The sequence below is a fragment of the Odontesthes bonariensis genome, chromosome 22, assembly GCF_027942865.1.
Source record: "Odontesthes bonariensis isolate fOdoBon6 chromosome 22, fOdoBon6.hap1, whole genome shotgun sequence".
In the NCBI taxonomy this organism is placed as follows: domain Eukaryota; kingdom Metazoa; phylum Chordata; class Actinopteri; order Atheriniformes; family Atherinopsidae; genus Odontesthes; species Odontesthes bonariensis.
This window is the reverse complement of record NC_134527.1, coordinates 2,544,800-2,562,600: the sequence shown is the minus strand read 5'-3', so window position 1 is coordinate 2,562,600 and position 17,801 is coordinate 2,544,800. Positions and strand designations below refer to the sequence as shown.

Sequence of the window (17,801 nt, the reverse complement as noted above, 5' to 3'; positions counted from 1 at the left end):
TCTTCCCCCCTGCTGCGTCCTGTGAGCAGAGTTCCAGCCTCGTTTTGGTGTTGATGAAGGTAGTCCGGCTAGTTGGCTGGGGTTTAAAAAATAAAGCGTTTTGCTTCTCAGAACAATATGCGTTCAACAGAGTAATACATTTGCATCACAAAATGGTTCTCCAGGAAAAAGTCAGACCTCACAATCTCTTGGCCCTATTTTCTCTCCCTTCATATCACTGCCTGCTGCCAACAGCCGCGCCTGTTACGCTGTTTGCTGTTCGGTCTGCATGGTCTACACAGCAGGCAGTGATACGAAGGGGGAGAAAATGGGGCCAAGCTCTACTTGCTTTGCTTATTTGATTGATTTTATGGTGATTTTTCCACTTTTTTTCCATGTGAGCCTACCTGCGATAGCTTCTGGACACTTATAAATCTCTGGGATTAAAGTTTTTTTAACAGAAACAGCAACATTTCTTATAGTTCTTTATCTTCAGCGCTCCGTGTGCGTGGCCTACACACAGCTGAAGCCTGATTTACAGCGTCTGGGCACTGAGCTAAAGCTAAATAGCCTGGAAAGGTGCTAACCGTTAGGCTAACTAGCAGCAAGACGCCGCCCTTGACGACTGCAGCCTCCTGCAGAAGATTGCAGAACTGGAGACAAAAATCCATCGCTTAGAAGTAAATGTGGAGGTAAATGGACGGTGTGGAAATGAAACAACCTTGCCACTGATTCAGAATAGTGGAAGCTAACGCACAGCTAAGGAGCACAGATATTAGGAGCGCTTTATTTTTTAAACCCCAGCCAACTAGCCGGACTACCTTCATCAACACCAAAACGAGGCTGGAACTCTGCTCACAGGACGCAGCAGGGGGTAAGAAGATGTTCAGAAATGATGTTGCTGATATGGGATGTCATACAGCTTCATGTCAAAAGAGGCGAACTATCCCTTTAAAGCATTTTCTAGCTAAACAGAGCTCCAGTCGGGCTTTTTTTGCTTGTTTAATTAGCATTCAGCTAATTTTTTTAAGTGAAATCTGCTCATTCTACACATTACAGGTGTCTGTTTGGCATTAATCTTCTGAGGTGATTAATGTAACAAATAATTTGAATAGAACTGTAAAAAAACAGGCAATTTTACGCCTCCATACATATCACTGCGCAGAAAGCCAGCCGCCTTCTTATTTTTAGCTGTGGCATTAGATCAGAGATTGCATAGTTTGGATTCTAGCCTTCCAGCGGGAAAAGCAGAAGACTTTGCTCACCGTTGTGCTCACTGACCGGGCGATATATTAATCAGCACACAACCATAGCCGTGAGCTGATTATAGGCTGGACAGCACTATGTGTGGGACTATCCTTTTTAGTGTGTGGGGCCCCCCATATAAGAGGTTTCTGGGATTTTCTAAGCTGGAAATCCAACTTCAATTGAATTTTTCCAACCGAAAACTCGGGAAATTCTGCCTTCTAACTTGGAAATGGAGAGCAGCATCAAACCGAGGGGAGATTAGAGGCCGCTGTTCAGACAACGACGCCTTTCACACAAAATCAGAGCTGCTATTTTCACATTTTACATTAAAAGTAGCTCCTTTAAACCATCAACACACCAGTTATTCAGCCTCTTATTTGTCGCGGCCTTATCCAAGGACACTTTTGGCTGTTCAGGGGTCAGACTGCACTCACATTTCAGAGGAACTCTGGTATAAAAACTCACTGATCCGCTTCTTATTATTAGCAGGAGGGGAAAAAAGGAAATGTGTGAAGAAAGAGACAGAATCAGACTTGATGGAGGAAGAAATGTACTTGGTTTGAAAAAAAAAAAGAAGGCATGAAGTAAAAAAAGATTCGGTGAAAAAGCTGTGGCCTCGGCTCACAGTTTCTTTCACTCAGCCGCTCCGGTCCTTACGAAAATATCTCTCGCTTTATAAACAGGCGGACTGGATCTTTCTGTACAGGGTTTTCTCCACACGGGACGGCGTGCGGCGGCCGCTTTGTGTGGGCACTGAGGCAGATGTGTATGTTGGGGATGGAGCTCCGGGCTTTCAGTCATCCATGAAGGTCAGCCGGCCCGGGCCTTCGTTCTTCATCCAGCGGCGGTACCGCTTCATCCTCGGGTCGGTCGCCATCTTCACCTTCATCTCCTCTTCCTGCTCCTTCCTGTACACCTGAAGGACACAGCGGGAGAGTTCATCCATCAGGATTTACATTCAACAGCACAACTACGGCTCAGCAATTTTTATCGATATTTTGTTTCCCCATAAAGTATCGATTATTTTCAGCTGCAAGTATCGATTATCTTTTTTTTTTTTTTAAAGTAAACTCTATTGAAAAATCAGACGTTACAATTAGGGCAAATTTTTCAGAAAATGATGTAAATGTATCGAATCGAATGGTTGGCTGAACATTGTATCGTGAGATTAGTGCATCGCCTCAGCCCTAATCAGAACACCGTAGTGTTTCTGGTTTCTGGGCTAAAGACAAAGGAAGTGAAGGAGGATTCAGATGAACAGAATCTAGTGGGATGTACCTCGTAGTTTTCTTTGATCCAGAGCTGCCTCTCCAGGTAGGACTGCCGGGTCTCCTCCTCCAGACTGTCGAACTGAGACTGAGACAGCTTCATGTACCTCCTGAGGATTTAAAACGCCGACATGAGAATCAGAGCCGTCGTGTTATGGTGTATCGCAGAGATCCTCATAGTAGCTTATAGCAATATGGTAACAATAACAAAACATTTTTTTCAAATAACACACAGCGAATACTGCACAAGATTAAGTATTTTTATTAAGTTTGCATAGTTTTTGTAGTTTTAAGTATTTTTTATTAAGTATTAATTAAGGCTTAATGGTGTTTCCTAAAGGGGGAACTGTTAAACCTGGCAACGCAGCCCGCTTAAACCACAGAGCACGCTAGCTCCTTTAGCAGGCGTGAGATGCAGGCACAATGGATCAGTTTTTGATTAAAAAAGCACAAAAACCAGCACAAAAACCATGCTCATCCTGAATGTCTCACTATGATTACAACAACAAACTACAAATACAACATGAAGAAAGTCGAGGACATGCACGCCAGCTTCCGCTCATCCCAGTATTAAGGTAAATGTGGTCTGAATTGAAAATGTATTGGCTGTGTTGTTTCTTTTTTATATGTAGAAATTAGAGGTGCAACGAAATGAAAATTTGTGGCCGAATACCGAAACCGAATATTACAGTTCAGTTATTCACCATTTTTAAATATTGCTTAAATCTACGCCTTACAATAAATGTTTAGACATGTTTTTCAAAGAAAATAAATGTTTATTTAAAATCTTCAAAAGTTATTACTAATAACTAGAGATAAGTTTAATTAATTCCCATTTTCAATTCATTCTGGGTTTTTTTTCATTCATTTCATACAACAACAAAAAATACAACATATTATAAAAGCGTTCCAACACAAAAATGTAAAAACATGCAATATAACAAATTATCTGAGTGTCCTTTTTTGCATAGAGTCTAGGTAGCCTGCTCCTTCAGGAACAGTGGCAGCCTTTTTTGTAGTTTGTGTGTTTTGCCTTTAAGAGACATTTTAGACTGAAACTACTACGCTGAGAAGACAATTCAACTTGGCTGTAAATGCAGGAATTTTTTTAAAATGTATTTTGAAATACGTGCTTTTACGTTGAAACAAGTAAAACAGGAAGTAGCGCCGGTTAGCTCCGTTAGCTTCACACCTGTAGCGGTGATGTTACCTGCTAGTTTATCTTTATTTTATTCCTCCATGCTTCCTGGTGTTTGCTGTAACTGTGATGATAGGAGAAGTGGAAGTTAAAGAATCCTAGTTCTGACCCTGCAGATTGCCTCTGGGGAATGACTCTGCCGTTGGTTGAGAAGCAACTAAAGTGGCCAACATTACTTTGATTATTTATTGGTACCAGCGATAATGCTAAGAATGCTATTTCTTTAATGATTACAACAACTAATGTTGTATTTTATTTTGTTTACTTGAACATTTAGTTCTACGGTGTTGATGTGGCGTTAATAAACATCTGTGAAGAGAACCGGAGTCTCCCATCCAATCAATGGGCGGCATATTGGCAGCGTTTACAGATGACTTTGGTTCTGTCGACTCCGCCGTCTGGAAGTGGATAATTTTGCGTCACCACTATTCGACCTCCGATTTGGCCACTCATTTGGCTTTCAGCCGAAAGCCGAATGTGTTTTTTTTTTGCGTTTTCGGCCGAATATTTTCGGTTGCCGAATATTCGGTGCACCTCTACTAAATACATAAATATAAATGTTTTTTTTTTTTTTTTTTTTAATGAAAATAATGATGCAAAAATAAATTTTCTGCCTTAAAATCTGCAGATTTGCCCTCTACCTGCCCCCTGCTTAATGAATAATTCATCTTCTGTTAGATCCTGGTGCGATGCGGGGATGCCAGACCTGATGACGTAGAGCTTCTCCTGCTCGCCGTACTCCTCCCTGCAGAGGGTGAAGCGGTAGATCCAGGAGGCGTACCAGGCCAGGTAGCTGCTCAGGTAGTAGGGCAGCAGCACCATCTGGCACAGCAGGATGTCCGACAGGTTGGGCTTCTGGTAGCTGCCCTTGATGTCGATGTTGTTTTTGATGATGTGGCGGATCACCTCCTCCTCCTGCTCCCGGATCTCCTCTTTGGAGCGCCGGTTCTTGCCCTTCTCCTTGGGGCGGTTCAGGAGGCCCTGCTGCTTGGCCATTTCCGTGGCCTGGATTCGGTACTTCGGGACCGTCACCAAGTAGTTGATGGCCTTGTTGTAGCTGTTGTTCCAGCTGTAGTACTAGAACAGGTATAAACAAGTTCAATTTAAGACTTTAAAACCTTTTAATACCACTTCTAAATGAAATTTAAGACCAAACGTACGATGGAAATACCAAGTAAACACGCTGACAGTAAAACGGTAAAATTTATAAATTTATAAATTAAGTTTATTACAATATTTTCAGAACATTTAAGTCCCATGAACAAATGCTTATAAAATCAAGTAAATATATTGAAAAAAAACAAACATTTAAGACCCATGCAATCTGAATTTAAGACAATTTAATGCTTTTTAAGGTCTTATTTTCAGGAAAATTGATTTACGACTTTTTAAGACTTTTTAAGGACCCGCGGCCACCCTGTATAACACAGGCAGGAGTAGATGAGTGTTAGTGTCGGACAAACAGCATAACACACTGTTGGCTCATCTACTTTCTTATGATATGTTGACTCAGGATGGGTGCCAAACTGGTGCCAGTTTGTTTCAATAACATCCCTAAACAAGTCTTACAATTAAAGTGATACTCCGGAGTAATTTCAACCTGGGGTCATTTGAACCGTGACATCCAGCCAAGTAGCCCACCCGAAGTTTTTCCGATATTGGCTGAACATCAGCTGAGTTACAGAGTTATCCCGAATAGCTTCGTACAAGGGTTAATGGATCCTGGTCCGTATCTCCAAAATTACCACACTAACATCACATGCCATGACTCCAAACGTCTACAGTAGTACAAATATGGTCTGTACTCACAAAGCGATGCATTTGGAAGTTTGAAAATAGTCCAGGAGTTTATTATTATCAACACAAGCCTGATAGCTTCTCTGCTGCTAAAGCTGCGTCGACGTCACTTCAGGGAGCTGGGAGCTTCAAAGTAAGATGAGGGTTGATCTACTACTGTAGACAACAAAGTATATGCTATATCCTACATGAATTTTTTATGAATTTTTATGTTGTAGAGTTGTGAAATTATTTTATCAATGGAGAAATTGAGCAGCCTTGCTTTGTTGTCTACAGTAGTAGATCAACCCTCATCTTACTTTGAAGCTCCCAGATCAAGGAAGTGACGTCGACGCAGCTTTAGCAGCAGAGAAGCTATCAGGCTTGTGTTGATAATAATAAACTCCTGGACTATGTACAAACTTCCAAATGCATCGTTTTGTGAGTACAGACCATATTTGTACTACTGTAGAAGTTTGGTGTCATGGCATGTGATTTTAGTGTGGTAATTTTGGAGATACTGCCAGGGTCAGTTAGCGCTTGTACTAAGCTATTCGGGATAACTCAGTAACTCAGCTGATGTTCAGCCAATATCGGAAAAACTTCGGGTGGGCTACTTGGCTGGATGTCACGGTTCAAATGACCCCAGGGTGAATCTACTCCGGAGTATCACTTTAATGAGCCACACCAAGGCGAGGCGAGGGATATACACTTCTGAAAGATGCATTATGGTTTTGATAATGAAAGTATAAAAAGCTTTTAAGTGCTTTCACTTGCACATCACTTAATTTATTTATTGCTGCTCTTTGCACTTCTGCTGAGATGCCAAAACCTACTTTTCGTTCTGCTATGCTTGTATGTGTGTAATGACACTAAAGTTGAATCTCATCTCATGCATCATTCCTAACGCTCCATCTTGGAAATATTCCAGATGGAATATTGACGATCGCACAATGTTGGCTGCAGAAAAATGCCCCCGCTGCAGATACTTTAGTTGATATTGTAAAACAAAACAAACTTAATGTTCTGGAGCACATGACCGACTCAAATATCAAAGATTTCACCAAACAAAGTAAAATGCACCTCCTGTTAAAGCAGACGTGCTCCCACTGATAATTAGGTTGTTTTTTTTTAGTTTTAAATCAGGCTTCTTAAAGACTTTTTTAAAGAAAATCTTAAATAAAATATGAATCAAAATGTAAAATTTGGAAATGAACAAATTAAAATAGACCCACTAGTAATTAGGTTGTTTTTAAATAAAGAAAAAATGATAATAATTGTACTCCTACCCCATCCCCCTTTAAGGACTACGGAGGAAAATAGCACTCCTGCTAAATCTGATGGAACCATCTTGTTGTTGTTGTTCATGAAATGGTGATTTATAAATGATTTATGCATGCTGTCCTTTAAATAAACTCAATCATTCATTATTGTTATTATTATTATTATTGTTTTAAATTATATAGCTGTTGTATGTCTTTTAATTTATTCTTGTATTTTATTCTTTTAATTTAAATTTATTTAATTATTTTCTGTACAGCACTTTGTTCAACTGAGGTTGTTGTAAAGTGCTTTATAAATAAAATTGGATTGGATTCATTCATTCATTCATTCAATCCAACTCCAGACAGGGTGAAAAACGATGGCAGAAATGGCTTATTTGGCCGATGAGTGAGACCGTTTTAACGTGTTGTGTATGATATACTGACCACCCCCGAACCCTGAATGTGTAATTGTTCAATGTTTTGTACTATAAATAAAGAGTTTAAATAAAAAGAAACATTTAATGAGCCATGAATCGTGGCTGAGAAGCCTCGGGTTGTGATTAATTTATCTGTGGACGCAGTCTGTGAGTGAACACCTCCGGCTCAGCGAGCCTAACCTGGATGATGGAGATGGCGCAGATGGTGACCAGGATGACCACCCTGACGTCCACTTTGGGGGTGAGCTGTCGGCGGTAGTAGGCGTAGTAATGCTGGTAGTACTCCTCAGGATGGTCCAGCATGTAGTCATAGTCCCGCCTCGACTCCTCGTCCTGCACATAAAGACCACAGAGAGTCACTTCTGCCGGCAGATACCTGAATGGATATCCAGACCAAACACTCCCTGTTTAATGCACCTTTAAATGACAACACGTTTCAGAATAGCTGCTAATTCACTCATTTTCCTTTGCAAAGCGACAGCACTCATCTCCCTGGCTTCACTTTTAGACAGCAGGACAGAGCGGTGAAGCATTTTCCATCCTGACATAAAGTCAGCGAGTGTAAAACATCACGATGTAAGTATGGACACACCTTCTATCGGAATGTGGACAAAAGAACTGATGTCCTGTCTCGCTTTGGAGAGACGAACATGTATTCTAAAAAAAAGAAAAAGAATTTTGCTCACTTATGGAGACCTTATATGGACTTTCTGGAAACTCACAGCTTTGAATTGTGATTAACAAGTTCTGCAATTTGTGCACTGCTGTGACCCTATGGGAATGTAATTTTGTTTTATTAATTATTATTTATCTACATTAGTATAATTTTCTTTGTTTTATTCTATATTTATGTTCATTTATTTTTATTCTATTTTATTTATTTACTTTTATTATTATTATTATTATTATTATTGTTGTTGCCAGATGGGGAAATAATGTTCATGTTTAAATCAATGAAAAATCATAATGAAATATGTTTAAAAAAAATAAAAAATATCACAATGTAGTCCGATTCTTAACCAGCAAACACAACTATTATTAAAGGAGCTTTGACTGAGTTTTAACCCGGACTAAGAGATCTGAACACATCACAGCAGCTTTAAAATCTTTACTCTGGCTTCCAGTCAGTCACAGGATAGATTTTAAAAGCCTGCTGATGGTTTACATCTGTGATGTGTTCAGAGAATATAAAGCCAGCAGAGCTCTTAGATCCAAGGACTCAGGTCAGCTGGTCCAGTCCAGAGTCCAGACTAAACATGGAGAAGCAGCATTTAGCTGTTATGCTGCAAACAAGTGGAACAAACTGCCAGTGGAGATTAAACTTTCACCAAATGGAGACATTTTTAAATCCAGGTTAAAAACATTTCTGTTCTCATGTGTCTATGCATGAAATCTGCACGATATCTTTGAACTTAAAGGGACACTATGTAATAAATTAAGTCATTTATTAGCTCAAATCAACATATTCATTCATAAGTTAGTCCTCATTGGTGTAAAATGATCTCTGTCAAAAATCTCACTTATCCTCCTGAGTGAAGAATAACTTGTCTGTATCTACATAGAGCAGGTAAGCTCTATGGAGGCTGCCATGTCCTTCCGCTCTATGAAAAATGACGAAGTGCCGAGAGGGACATAAAGCACTTCGAATCGCGATTTCCCCGCCAGGCCTACAAGCGGAAATGACGTCATTGTGACGTCATTTCCGCCAAATGGCTTATTACAGCCGCTAATGCTAAATAGATTTTATTCCTTGGCACATATGTCTTTGTGTTCATTAGCTTTCTTTTTGTAAGTGCATCATCTTCTTCTTTTTATTATTATTCCTATGCTCCCCCTGGATATCTTCTTTTTGGCGTTATGCTCACATTTGTAAACTGTTATTTTGTTGATTTACTAATAAAGTTTAAAAAAAAAAAAAGCTAAATAGATTTTATCTGGTAAATTATCCCACTAATAATGCATTGATTGTTACCAAACTTCTGCCGTAGTACACATAGGCTCTTAACTCACAAAACGAGGCATTAGAAAGTTTGTAAGTTTACCGGGAGTTTATTTACCGCTGCTAATGCTCCTATTGCTAACGCTGCTAATGCTAACGCTGCGTCGACGTCACTTCCGGTAACTCCCGGAATATGACTAATTGCATTGCTTGCACACCAAAGGAGATGTTATGTTATCTGTCATCTGTATTTATAGTGTTGTTGTATGTGTGTTATGTAATCCTTTGTACTGTGTGTCTTGATTTCTTTTTGTTTGTATGGACCTTGAGTCTGAAGCTATAGCTTCTTGAATCTTGACACATTCCGCTTGCCGTAGTTCAAGAAGTTGCAGCGCACATTTGAAAACGTGAGGCGCTAGAGAGCAAATTCATTCAACTTTGCAAAATAAAATTGCACCACTAGATGGGGGAAGAAATTACATAGTGTCCCTTTAACTGGACTGTTGCTTGTTTTTAATCATTTTATTTGTTTCTCTTTATATTCTTTTATGTATTTTTAATGCTTCTTCCACTCCCTGCTGCAATGCTTTTATTTTATGTGAAGCACTTTGAATTGTTTTTGACATGAAATGTGGTACAAATGAACTTGATTTGATTTGAAATAACTTTGACTATGAGTGTTCAATCTGATTCAACAGCTTCCTCTCAATAACTGATGACAACATGTGTCTGAACTCGGGGACTGATGGAGCTCTGATGGAAGTGCTGTCACTCATTTATTTCTGAGTCTGCAGGAAACAAATTAAAGAAACTGATCAATATTCTGCCACTAGTGTGCAGAGCTGTCATCAAGGGAATAAAGATGCTTTATAAACACATTATTAGACACGGTCACCTCGTGCTGGGGCCATAAAATTATGATTATGAATAATTATCTAAAGTGCCTTGAGATGACACTGTTGTATTTGGCGCTATATAAATAAAAATGAATTGAATAAAAAGATAAAGCTGCAACATAGAAAGCAGGAGTAAGAGAGATGTAGAAAATAAGCATAATGTAACCCAGGTCCAGGCAGAAACATTATGTAAGACAATGTGAAGGCACTCATGAATGGAAAAAATAATAACTGACTCACAAAATAGCATCACATTTGTTTCTAAAACTATTTAAGTTCGAGTAAAGAAAAACTTCTGGCCTTTGACGCCTTTGACCGACCTTTAGCGTCTCGTAAGCGGTGGCGATGAGCAGGAACTTGTCGGTGGCCGCCTCCTCCTCGCCGGGCTCGTCCTGCCGGTAGCGGTCCGGGTGGTACCGGCGGGCCAGCTGCCGGTAAGCCCGGGCGATCTCCGCCTTTGAGGCCTCCCGGGTAACGCCGAGCACATCGTAACACACCTCCGTGCCGCAGTACAGACCCTCGAGCAATCCCGTGACCACGGGCAGGAAAGACCCGCAGAGAAGGAGCACCAAGAGCCGCCACCGAGACTTCCCCGCCCGCGGACCTCCAGCGCCCACACCGCAGCTCGGGTCCCTGAGCGCAGCCATCACCTGCTCCCAGCAGCGCCAACACCGGTGTCGCGCCCCTCTGACGTCATCAAGACGAGTCCGAGGAGAAGGATGACGAGGCAGCGAAGATAGTTTGTTTTAGATGTTAATTAATCAATGTTTTTGTTTCTCTTTACTGTATTTCAGTACACTGTCAAATTTAGGGTGTATACATATGTATAAAGAGTTTTAAATCAAGAAAAAAAAAAGCAAAATATCTTCATGGACTTCTTCATCTTTATCACTCTGAATTACTTCAAGCGTCAAAGTAGGGAGTCGTCTTCTGAATGAAAATAGCAAAACAGGAGGAAACTGAAATCCTTAAATCTCAAATATACGTACAATTATAGTAACAGTAACATTAGCTATCCACAAATGGTATGAGCCCTCTTCTTTTATATTCAATCTTTGATTTCAGCCCGATTCTGCAACAAGCAGCGCACTTTGTCGCCACCTGCTGGTCAACGCAAAAACTGCTGCCAACGGAAAAAAAAGGGAAATTATGTTATATTTTCGACCTTTCATAAAGACTCTTGTACCTTTAGATTAATATAGGAATCTAAAAGTGCTCAGGCAATAAAACAATGAGATTATATTGTATTTTAATTACAAACTTAAGAAGAAAACTCCCCATAAATATAGAATGTTAGAAAAGTCTCTGTAAAACATTTGTTTTAAATGCTGTGGGAAAGGTCTTTGTTAATTACCACAACACCAACTCCTAAAAAAACAGAAATTGTGTCAAATATATATATATAGTTATAAAAAACAGAACCAATGTCTTATTCACAATACAACATAGAATACATGACAAATCTTGAAAGTGAGACATTGTAATATGTAGTGACAAATATCAGCTAATCTTGATTTTTTTTAATGGAAGCACGTCTCAAAAACAGTTGACACGGAAGCAATAAAAGCAACAATAAGCTGTTTCTGTTGATGTTGCATTGACTTTGACCTGACACTGACAGAATTATCCTGCAGCTGATGATTCAGCAAATATCCAGCAGATGGCGCCATTTATTTTCCCACAAGAGCATTTTTATTGACTAAAGAAGTACTAAGTAGTAATAAAACTAGGTAATCGTTTGATAATGTTTCAAGGTTCATGTCCCCGTTCTACACTTATTATACGTTACGAACGGCTCTCGTTTTTTGATATTCTGAGTTTTGGATTCATGGAGCAACCATCGAGGAAGCGTGCCCAAGTGTGGGAATTTTTTCGAGCCAAACAGTTACTTTTCACACCAGCCTTCCCTGTTCCCTGTGACAGAGTATTTTCCAAAGCTGGAGAAATTGTCTCGTTTGAGCTCTTCTACTGAGCAAAAACTACTTTTCTTGAATAAAAATACTGTGTGGAAGTCTGGGCTCGACATATAAAACAACTGTTAACGCAATAGTTCTCCTACAGAAACGAGCCACACGGATTATTAATAAGGTTGATTACTATGCACACACTGTTTATTAAATCACAATTTAATGATCTGGTATATTACAAAATAATGCAAATAATGTATGGAGCTAAATCAAAGTTACTCCCAGTCAGCATAAAAAAGGTTTTTCTCATCTCAAGAAACAAAGTATAATTTAAGAGACAAATTTACTGTAGCAAAGGCCAAAAAAGAAATGAAAGGGAGATGCATATCTGTTGTTGGGGTTTCATTATCGAATGATGCTGATATAAATGTAAGAAATTGTACATTTTTGGTTTTCAAAAGGAAAGTTTCTAAAGCAATTTATGAGGGCTACAAGTATTTATAATTTGCGAAGGATTTTGTGTTTATTTATGATTTTGCTTTATTATTATTCCATTTTTTTACTTTATCGGATGCAATTCTGTTTTATTTGTCTTTTCTCTTTTTACTACTACTTTTCTTCTTATTTTAGTATTTGTAAAAACAGAGGTCTTCAACAGGGTGTCCGCGGAGGTACTGCAGAGGGGTCGCGAAATCTTTGGTTGATTAGATGATTTTTAACTTTTTTCTTTAACATTTAAAAAAAAAATTTTTATTTTTTTTTTAAACTGTTTTTTCTCACAAATTGTGTGCAAACGTGTGCCATCCACAGATGGTTTGAGGATTCATTGTCCCATCTACATGCATGTTTAAAGTTAAAATCTGTGGATTGTTTGAATAGCTCATTGTCGTTTGCCAGATGTTTGTTTATAAATGGCAGTGGCACGGCCACCCTGCACCTTGCACATGTTTAAAATAAAAACATGAATATATTAACCTGTGTATTATTTGAATAGCTTAGTATTGAATGTACAATAACAGAGTAGCTATGTTTATACACGGCACTAGGCCCCGTAAAATATAAAACACAATTGTATGCCATATAAATAGTAGGGGGGTCCCTGGCCTGAAAAACGTTGAAGACCCCTGTGTAAAAAAATTTAAGTTGATGGGTAGCTTAATTTTGTTCAACAGGACAGGCTTAAATATAAGCATTACACTTCAGCCTGTAGGCCTTAAAAAATGCTGTGATTGTACTGAACACATTTGTTGTTTACTGTGTGCCTGAATAAAACAAACAAACAAACAAACAAAACACCTGAAGTAACACAAGCACACTCCCAAAGAAAATATGAATGACAAACCAAAAATTTTCACATTGTTTTTAAATTATTATTGTTTCATGGGTAAATTACTCAATCTTTAATGAGGTACTAAAAAAACACACATGCATAAGTGTTATTATAGTGTTATTATATACACAAGAGATGCTAAATTTGGTGCAACAATCGCTGCTGCCAGTAGATGTCACCCAAGGAACCACTTTATGACACAATGCTTCAAAAAGTCTCATTTTGCCATCACTAGGTATCAGTATCAGCCCTACTGAGAAGTAAGGATAGCCAAAAACAGTGCCTGCAAATTGTGGAACAGTTATGGAATAATATTTCTCACTTTGAAACTGCAAAGACTGAATATTCCATCATTCATAGCACATAGAATAGAATAGAAAAATACTTTATTCATCCCCCAATGGGGTAAAATTCAAATTAGTCAAGTAGCTCAAAAATATTATTAATATTTACAATGATTGTATATTAACAATAATAATACCAATTCTAATAAAAATACTACTCCTAACTAATAATAATAATAATAATAAAAAAAATGACAAAATATTTTTTTTTAAATTAAAAAAAATAATCAATCAATTTGAGAAGAACTCAGCAGTCATGCACGACATTTCTGGAAAGTGCACGACAAACCTGTCAGACAGGCGACTTACGGTAGCATAATTAAATGCTTTCGTCACAGCAGCTGCCGCCCTTTCTCAGAATAACGTGAGAAAAATTCAGATGAGAACATTAGGGTGACCCTGAACCATCCCATAGTTCAGGGGTCCCCAACCACCGGGTCGCGGACCGGTACCGGTCCGCCAGACATTCCAAACTGGGCCGTGAGATTTGGGGAAAAAAAAAAAAAAAAAAAAAAAAAATTTTTAAAAAGACATGGAAATCGGGAATTCTTTCATTTCACTCGCTAGATTCTATACTTGGAAACTGCATAGATTGCATTATAGGAGGCCGATTGTGCACGTTTTTTTTTTCAATGATGACTGTCTGTCTGTCATCATATCCTAATTTGTAAAAGCATCTGCTAAATGTAATCTCTGTTGAACGTAAAGTACAAAAAAAAAAAAAAAAAAAGTATCTCCCCCCCCCAAGGTTGGGGACCCCTGCCATAGTTAAGTAAAACATTTTTTTTTTTTAATTAAATGCTTTATTTAAACAGAAATAAGTATACAACAAACAAACGAATGAAGTATACAATATAACATGACAGTTATGTAAACAAACAAACAAACAAACAAACAGGGGTGTGAGTCTGTTATTGATTTATAATATAGTTCTATATCTTTAATAAAATGGGGAAAATATGATGTTTTATTAGCAAATTTTCATTTCTGAATATATTTAGCAAAAAGAATAAGAAAGTTTATTATAAAAAACAAACATTTAGCATCCTTTCTGGTGAATCTATAGAAACAAAATAAAACATTTTCCCAGCATAAGGAAAAATTCCTTAAAATATGACCATCCCATAGTTATGCTGCTATGGGCCTCAACTGCTGGAAGACCTCCCATGATGCACCTCTCCACCCTCCATGCACATATGACACTATTTTCAGTCATGAGCTTGAGCTTCTCTCTCTCAGCAGGTATCCCTGGCCTGGTGTTATGGTGCTTATTGCCCCCTCTTTGCTTGTGGGGGCCGATGGCCATCCTTCCTGAGTCTGGTTCTGCTGGAGATATCTTCCTGTTAAAAGCGACTTCTCTCCACTGTTGCATGCTCAGGTTGGGGGATTTAATCAAGAAGTCTCAATGCGATCTGTTGGCCGCCCAAAAATGTGCCATTATATGAAAAGGGCTAAATTAGATTTTATTCATTTGACTTTTTTGGATTGTGATTAGATTTCAATGAATTGGATTATTATGGTTTCATTGGATTGTTTCTTTATACTGCTTTGACGTGACATTTGTCATTGCTTGGTGCTATACAAATAAAATGAGAAATTGAATTGAATAGATAGAAAGACTTAAGATGAGATCGGCAGGAATGGGCTTCCTCTGCAGGGTGCAGGTGAGGTGGCTCGGGCATCTGGTTAGGATTCCTCCTGGACGCCTCCCTGGTGAGGTGTTCCGGGCCCGTCCCACTGGGAGGAGGAAGACCCAGGACACGTTGGGTATGTTGGAAACCGCATACTTCTCCTACTAACTTTCTGAGTTAGTATGCGAGTTTGAGTAAGCAGAAGTTCCCGGATGCATACTAGATTCTCCTAAAGGTTGGGTATGCATCATGAGGTTACTACTCATACTCAAACTACCCAAGATGCAACGTAACGTGACGTCGCCGATCGTCATTTCCTGTCAAAACGGCAGTTTCAAGCTAGCTACAACGAGGGTAGCTTCACTTCCTGTTTTCAAAACAAAAGCACCAATTGTATGGTAATGGCTTTCCCTATGATAAAAGGCAACGGGTATTTTATTTTGTGAAAATAACAGGAAGTGCGTTGCTCACTGCGGCTAGCTTTAGTAGCGCCGAATTCGTGGGAACTAAATTGTAAACAGCCGGTATTTTGTCAGGTTTTCAACACGTTGGGGATCTAAACGACTACTTTCTCACCTGAAAATGTTTCAAATGTTGCTAAAGTTTACAGAGTTTAGAGCTTAAGGGAAATCAGCTTCAGGCCGGCTGATTTCGGCTCGGGCAGGAGTGAAATGCATTGTGGGTAAACGCTCTGCATACTGTCTGATCGATCAGTATGCAGTATGTAGTTTGCAAGTATGTAGTATGTGGTTTGGAACACAGCCTACGTCTCTCGGCTGACCTGGGAACACCTCGGGGTCCCCCTGGAAGAGCTGATGGAAGTGGCGACCCGACACCCGGAGAAGCTGTAGATGTTGGATGGATGGAAGATAAAACAAATGTTAAAAGGGAGCTTGCACTCTTACACAGTTAAGATGTCTCTAAATGGATAACCTTTATCAAGTAGTTTGTAATGTGTAAAACAGTGACTGAAAGCAAAAACGACATTTCAAAGTAGAGTTACTGGAACGCACCAGCGGAACTCAAGGAAAGGAAAACACAGACATTTCCCAGAACACTGCGGCACAAAGAGAACAGGCGGATTATTTTTGGCTGCGCAGCATTTCTTGAAAGTACACGACGAACCTGTCAGACCAGGAACATACCAAGCAATTATTTTTAAAGAGCGGTCGTGTGCAGCCATTTTCAGTTGAGCTGGCGGTGAATCCCCAGAAGAGACACCAAGGTAGCCTGTAAAATCTGACACCAAATATAGATAAATTATATTTTAACTGGTTAACAGAGTTGTTTTCATGATAGAGTCATCTATTGTAGACCAGTGTTTTCCAAAATCTGAGATGAAGCCTAAAATGTTCACAACCAGAACGTGTTTAGCTCAACATCTGTGATGACTGGTGAAATATTCACAATATTTGGATTTATTTGCTTGATTACTTTATGTTTAAAAGGGTTAGAGCTGGTTTGAGAGTTTATTCCTTTAGGTCGATATATTCCTGCTGCTCCTGCAGGGTTAGTTTAACATTCAGCTTAGCTGCTCTGGGTTTTAAGAAACCTTGAGTTTTAGAACAAATTAAGCTAAGTTAGTATATCTTTTACAGGAACATCCATGCAGTTGCCCTGCGATGGACTGGTGAAATGTCAGGGACCAGCTGCAGTGATGCAGGGCAACATGGATGTTTAAGTAAAAAACTGTCTGATTCAAAGGCTTTAATGTCTTTGATCCTCCTTCATTTTATGCTTTTGGACACTTGCTGTGTAAATACAGTGTTAGTTTGCCAGTCAGCCATCTCAGGGAGTTTCTCTGGCTTATTAATGTTGAATGACAAAATACAAAGTGAAGTATTTTGTATAATTTATCATTTATTGTACTGCATTAAGCAACATGAATCTTTTGAATGAATGAATGTCTTAAAACATAAAAGAAAAGTAAAAAAATGAAAGATAAAAATCTCATTCTTACTTAGCTAAATGACATTATACATTATATTTTTGGGTTTTTTCTGGTAAACGATGTTCATATATAAGGAAAAAAGTTAAAAAAAACAAGTCAATACATATTAATTATATCAGCAAATAATGTAAGATCACATCTTACAGTACAGTTAAACAGGAAGATATAACAATACAAACAGCACTTATATCATTTCATGTTTCTACTCTTTTTTAAACTTAATTTGTTTTTTCTAACCAAACAAAACGATTGAATGATTTAAACTATAAAATAACCCATATAATAATTTTACTAAACATTAAAGTGGGAAGAAAAGGGAAAGAAACATTTTACACCACTGAGAGCATCACTGTGCATAGATAATATGGTACAAACCTATGAAACCCTAATTATTACTATAATAACCCACTGAGCTCAGTGACGCCTGCTCATCACTTCAAAGCAACACGACAAAAGTCTGAGACCCTTAAAACTATGTTCTTACTCTTTATGAAGCACACTAACCCTTGTTGTTATGCACATTCCCAGTTCAAACAATCGTTATTACAAATTAATGTAAAAAGAAAAAAGAAAGAAGAGACTCAAGACAAGAATAATCATCAGATTGGATTTTACGGCTAGAGAGAGCTCAG

The 17,801-nt window shown here is 38.6% G+C and overlaps 1 protein-coding gene across 1 annotated transcript; it reads right to left on the bottom strand.

Moving 5' to 3' along the window:
• Window positions 1-61: 61 nt before the first annotated feature.
• On the bottom strand, window positions 62-10,680 carry dnajc25 (DnaJ (Hsp40) homolog, subfamily C, member 25). Its single transcript, XM_075456098.1, has 5 exons — window positions 10,327-10,680; window positions 7,352-7,504; window positions 4,400-4,770; window positions 2,506-2,605; window positions 62-2,143 (listed from the first exon to the last, which is right to left on the bottom strand). Exons 1-5 carry the CDS (start codon window positions 10,651-10,653, stop codon window positions 2,021-2,023), a joined length of 1,074 nt encoding a protein of 357 aa, XP_075312213.1. The 5' UTR covers window positions 10,654-10,680; the 3' UTR covers window positions 62-2,020.
• Window positions 10,681-17,801: the final 7,121 nt, after the last annotated feature.

Bases quoted from the DNA above. Each gene is read 5' to 3' on its own strand.
- dnajc25 (XM_075456098.1), bottom strand. From the start codon at position 10,653: ATGGCTGCGCTCAGGGACCCGAGCTGCGGTGTGGGCGCTGGAGGTCCG. The intron at 4,771-7,351 runs GTTAGGCTCGCT...TACCTGTTCTAG, and splicing joins GCGCCATCTCCATCATCCAG to TACTACAGCTGGAACAACAG. The intron at 2,144-2,505 runs GTACATCCCACT...TGTGTCCTTCAG, and splicing joins GGATCAAAGAAAACTACGAG to GTGTACAGGAAGGAGCAGGA.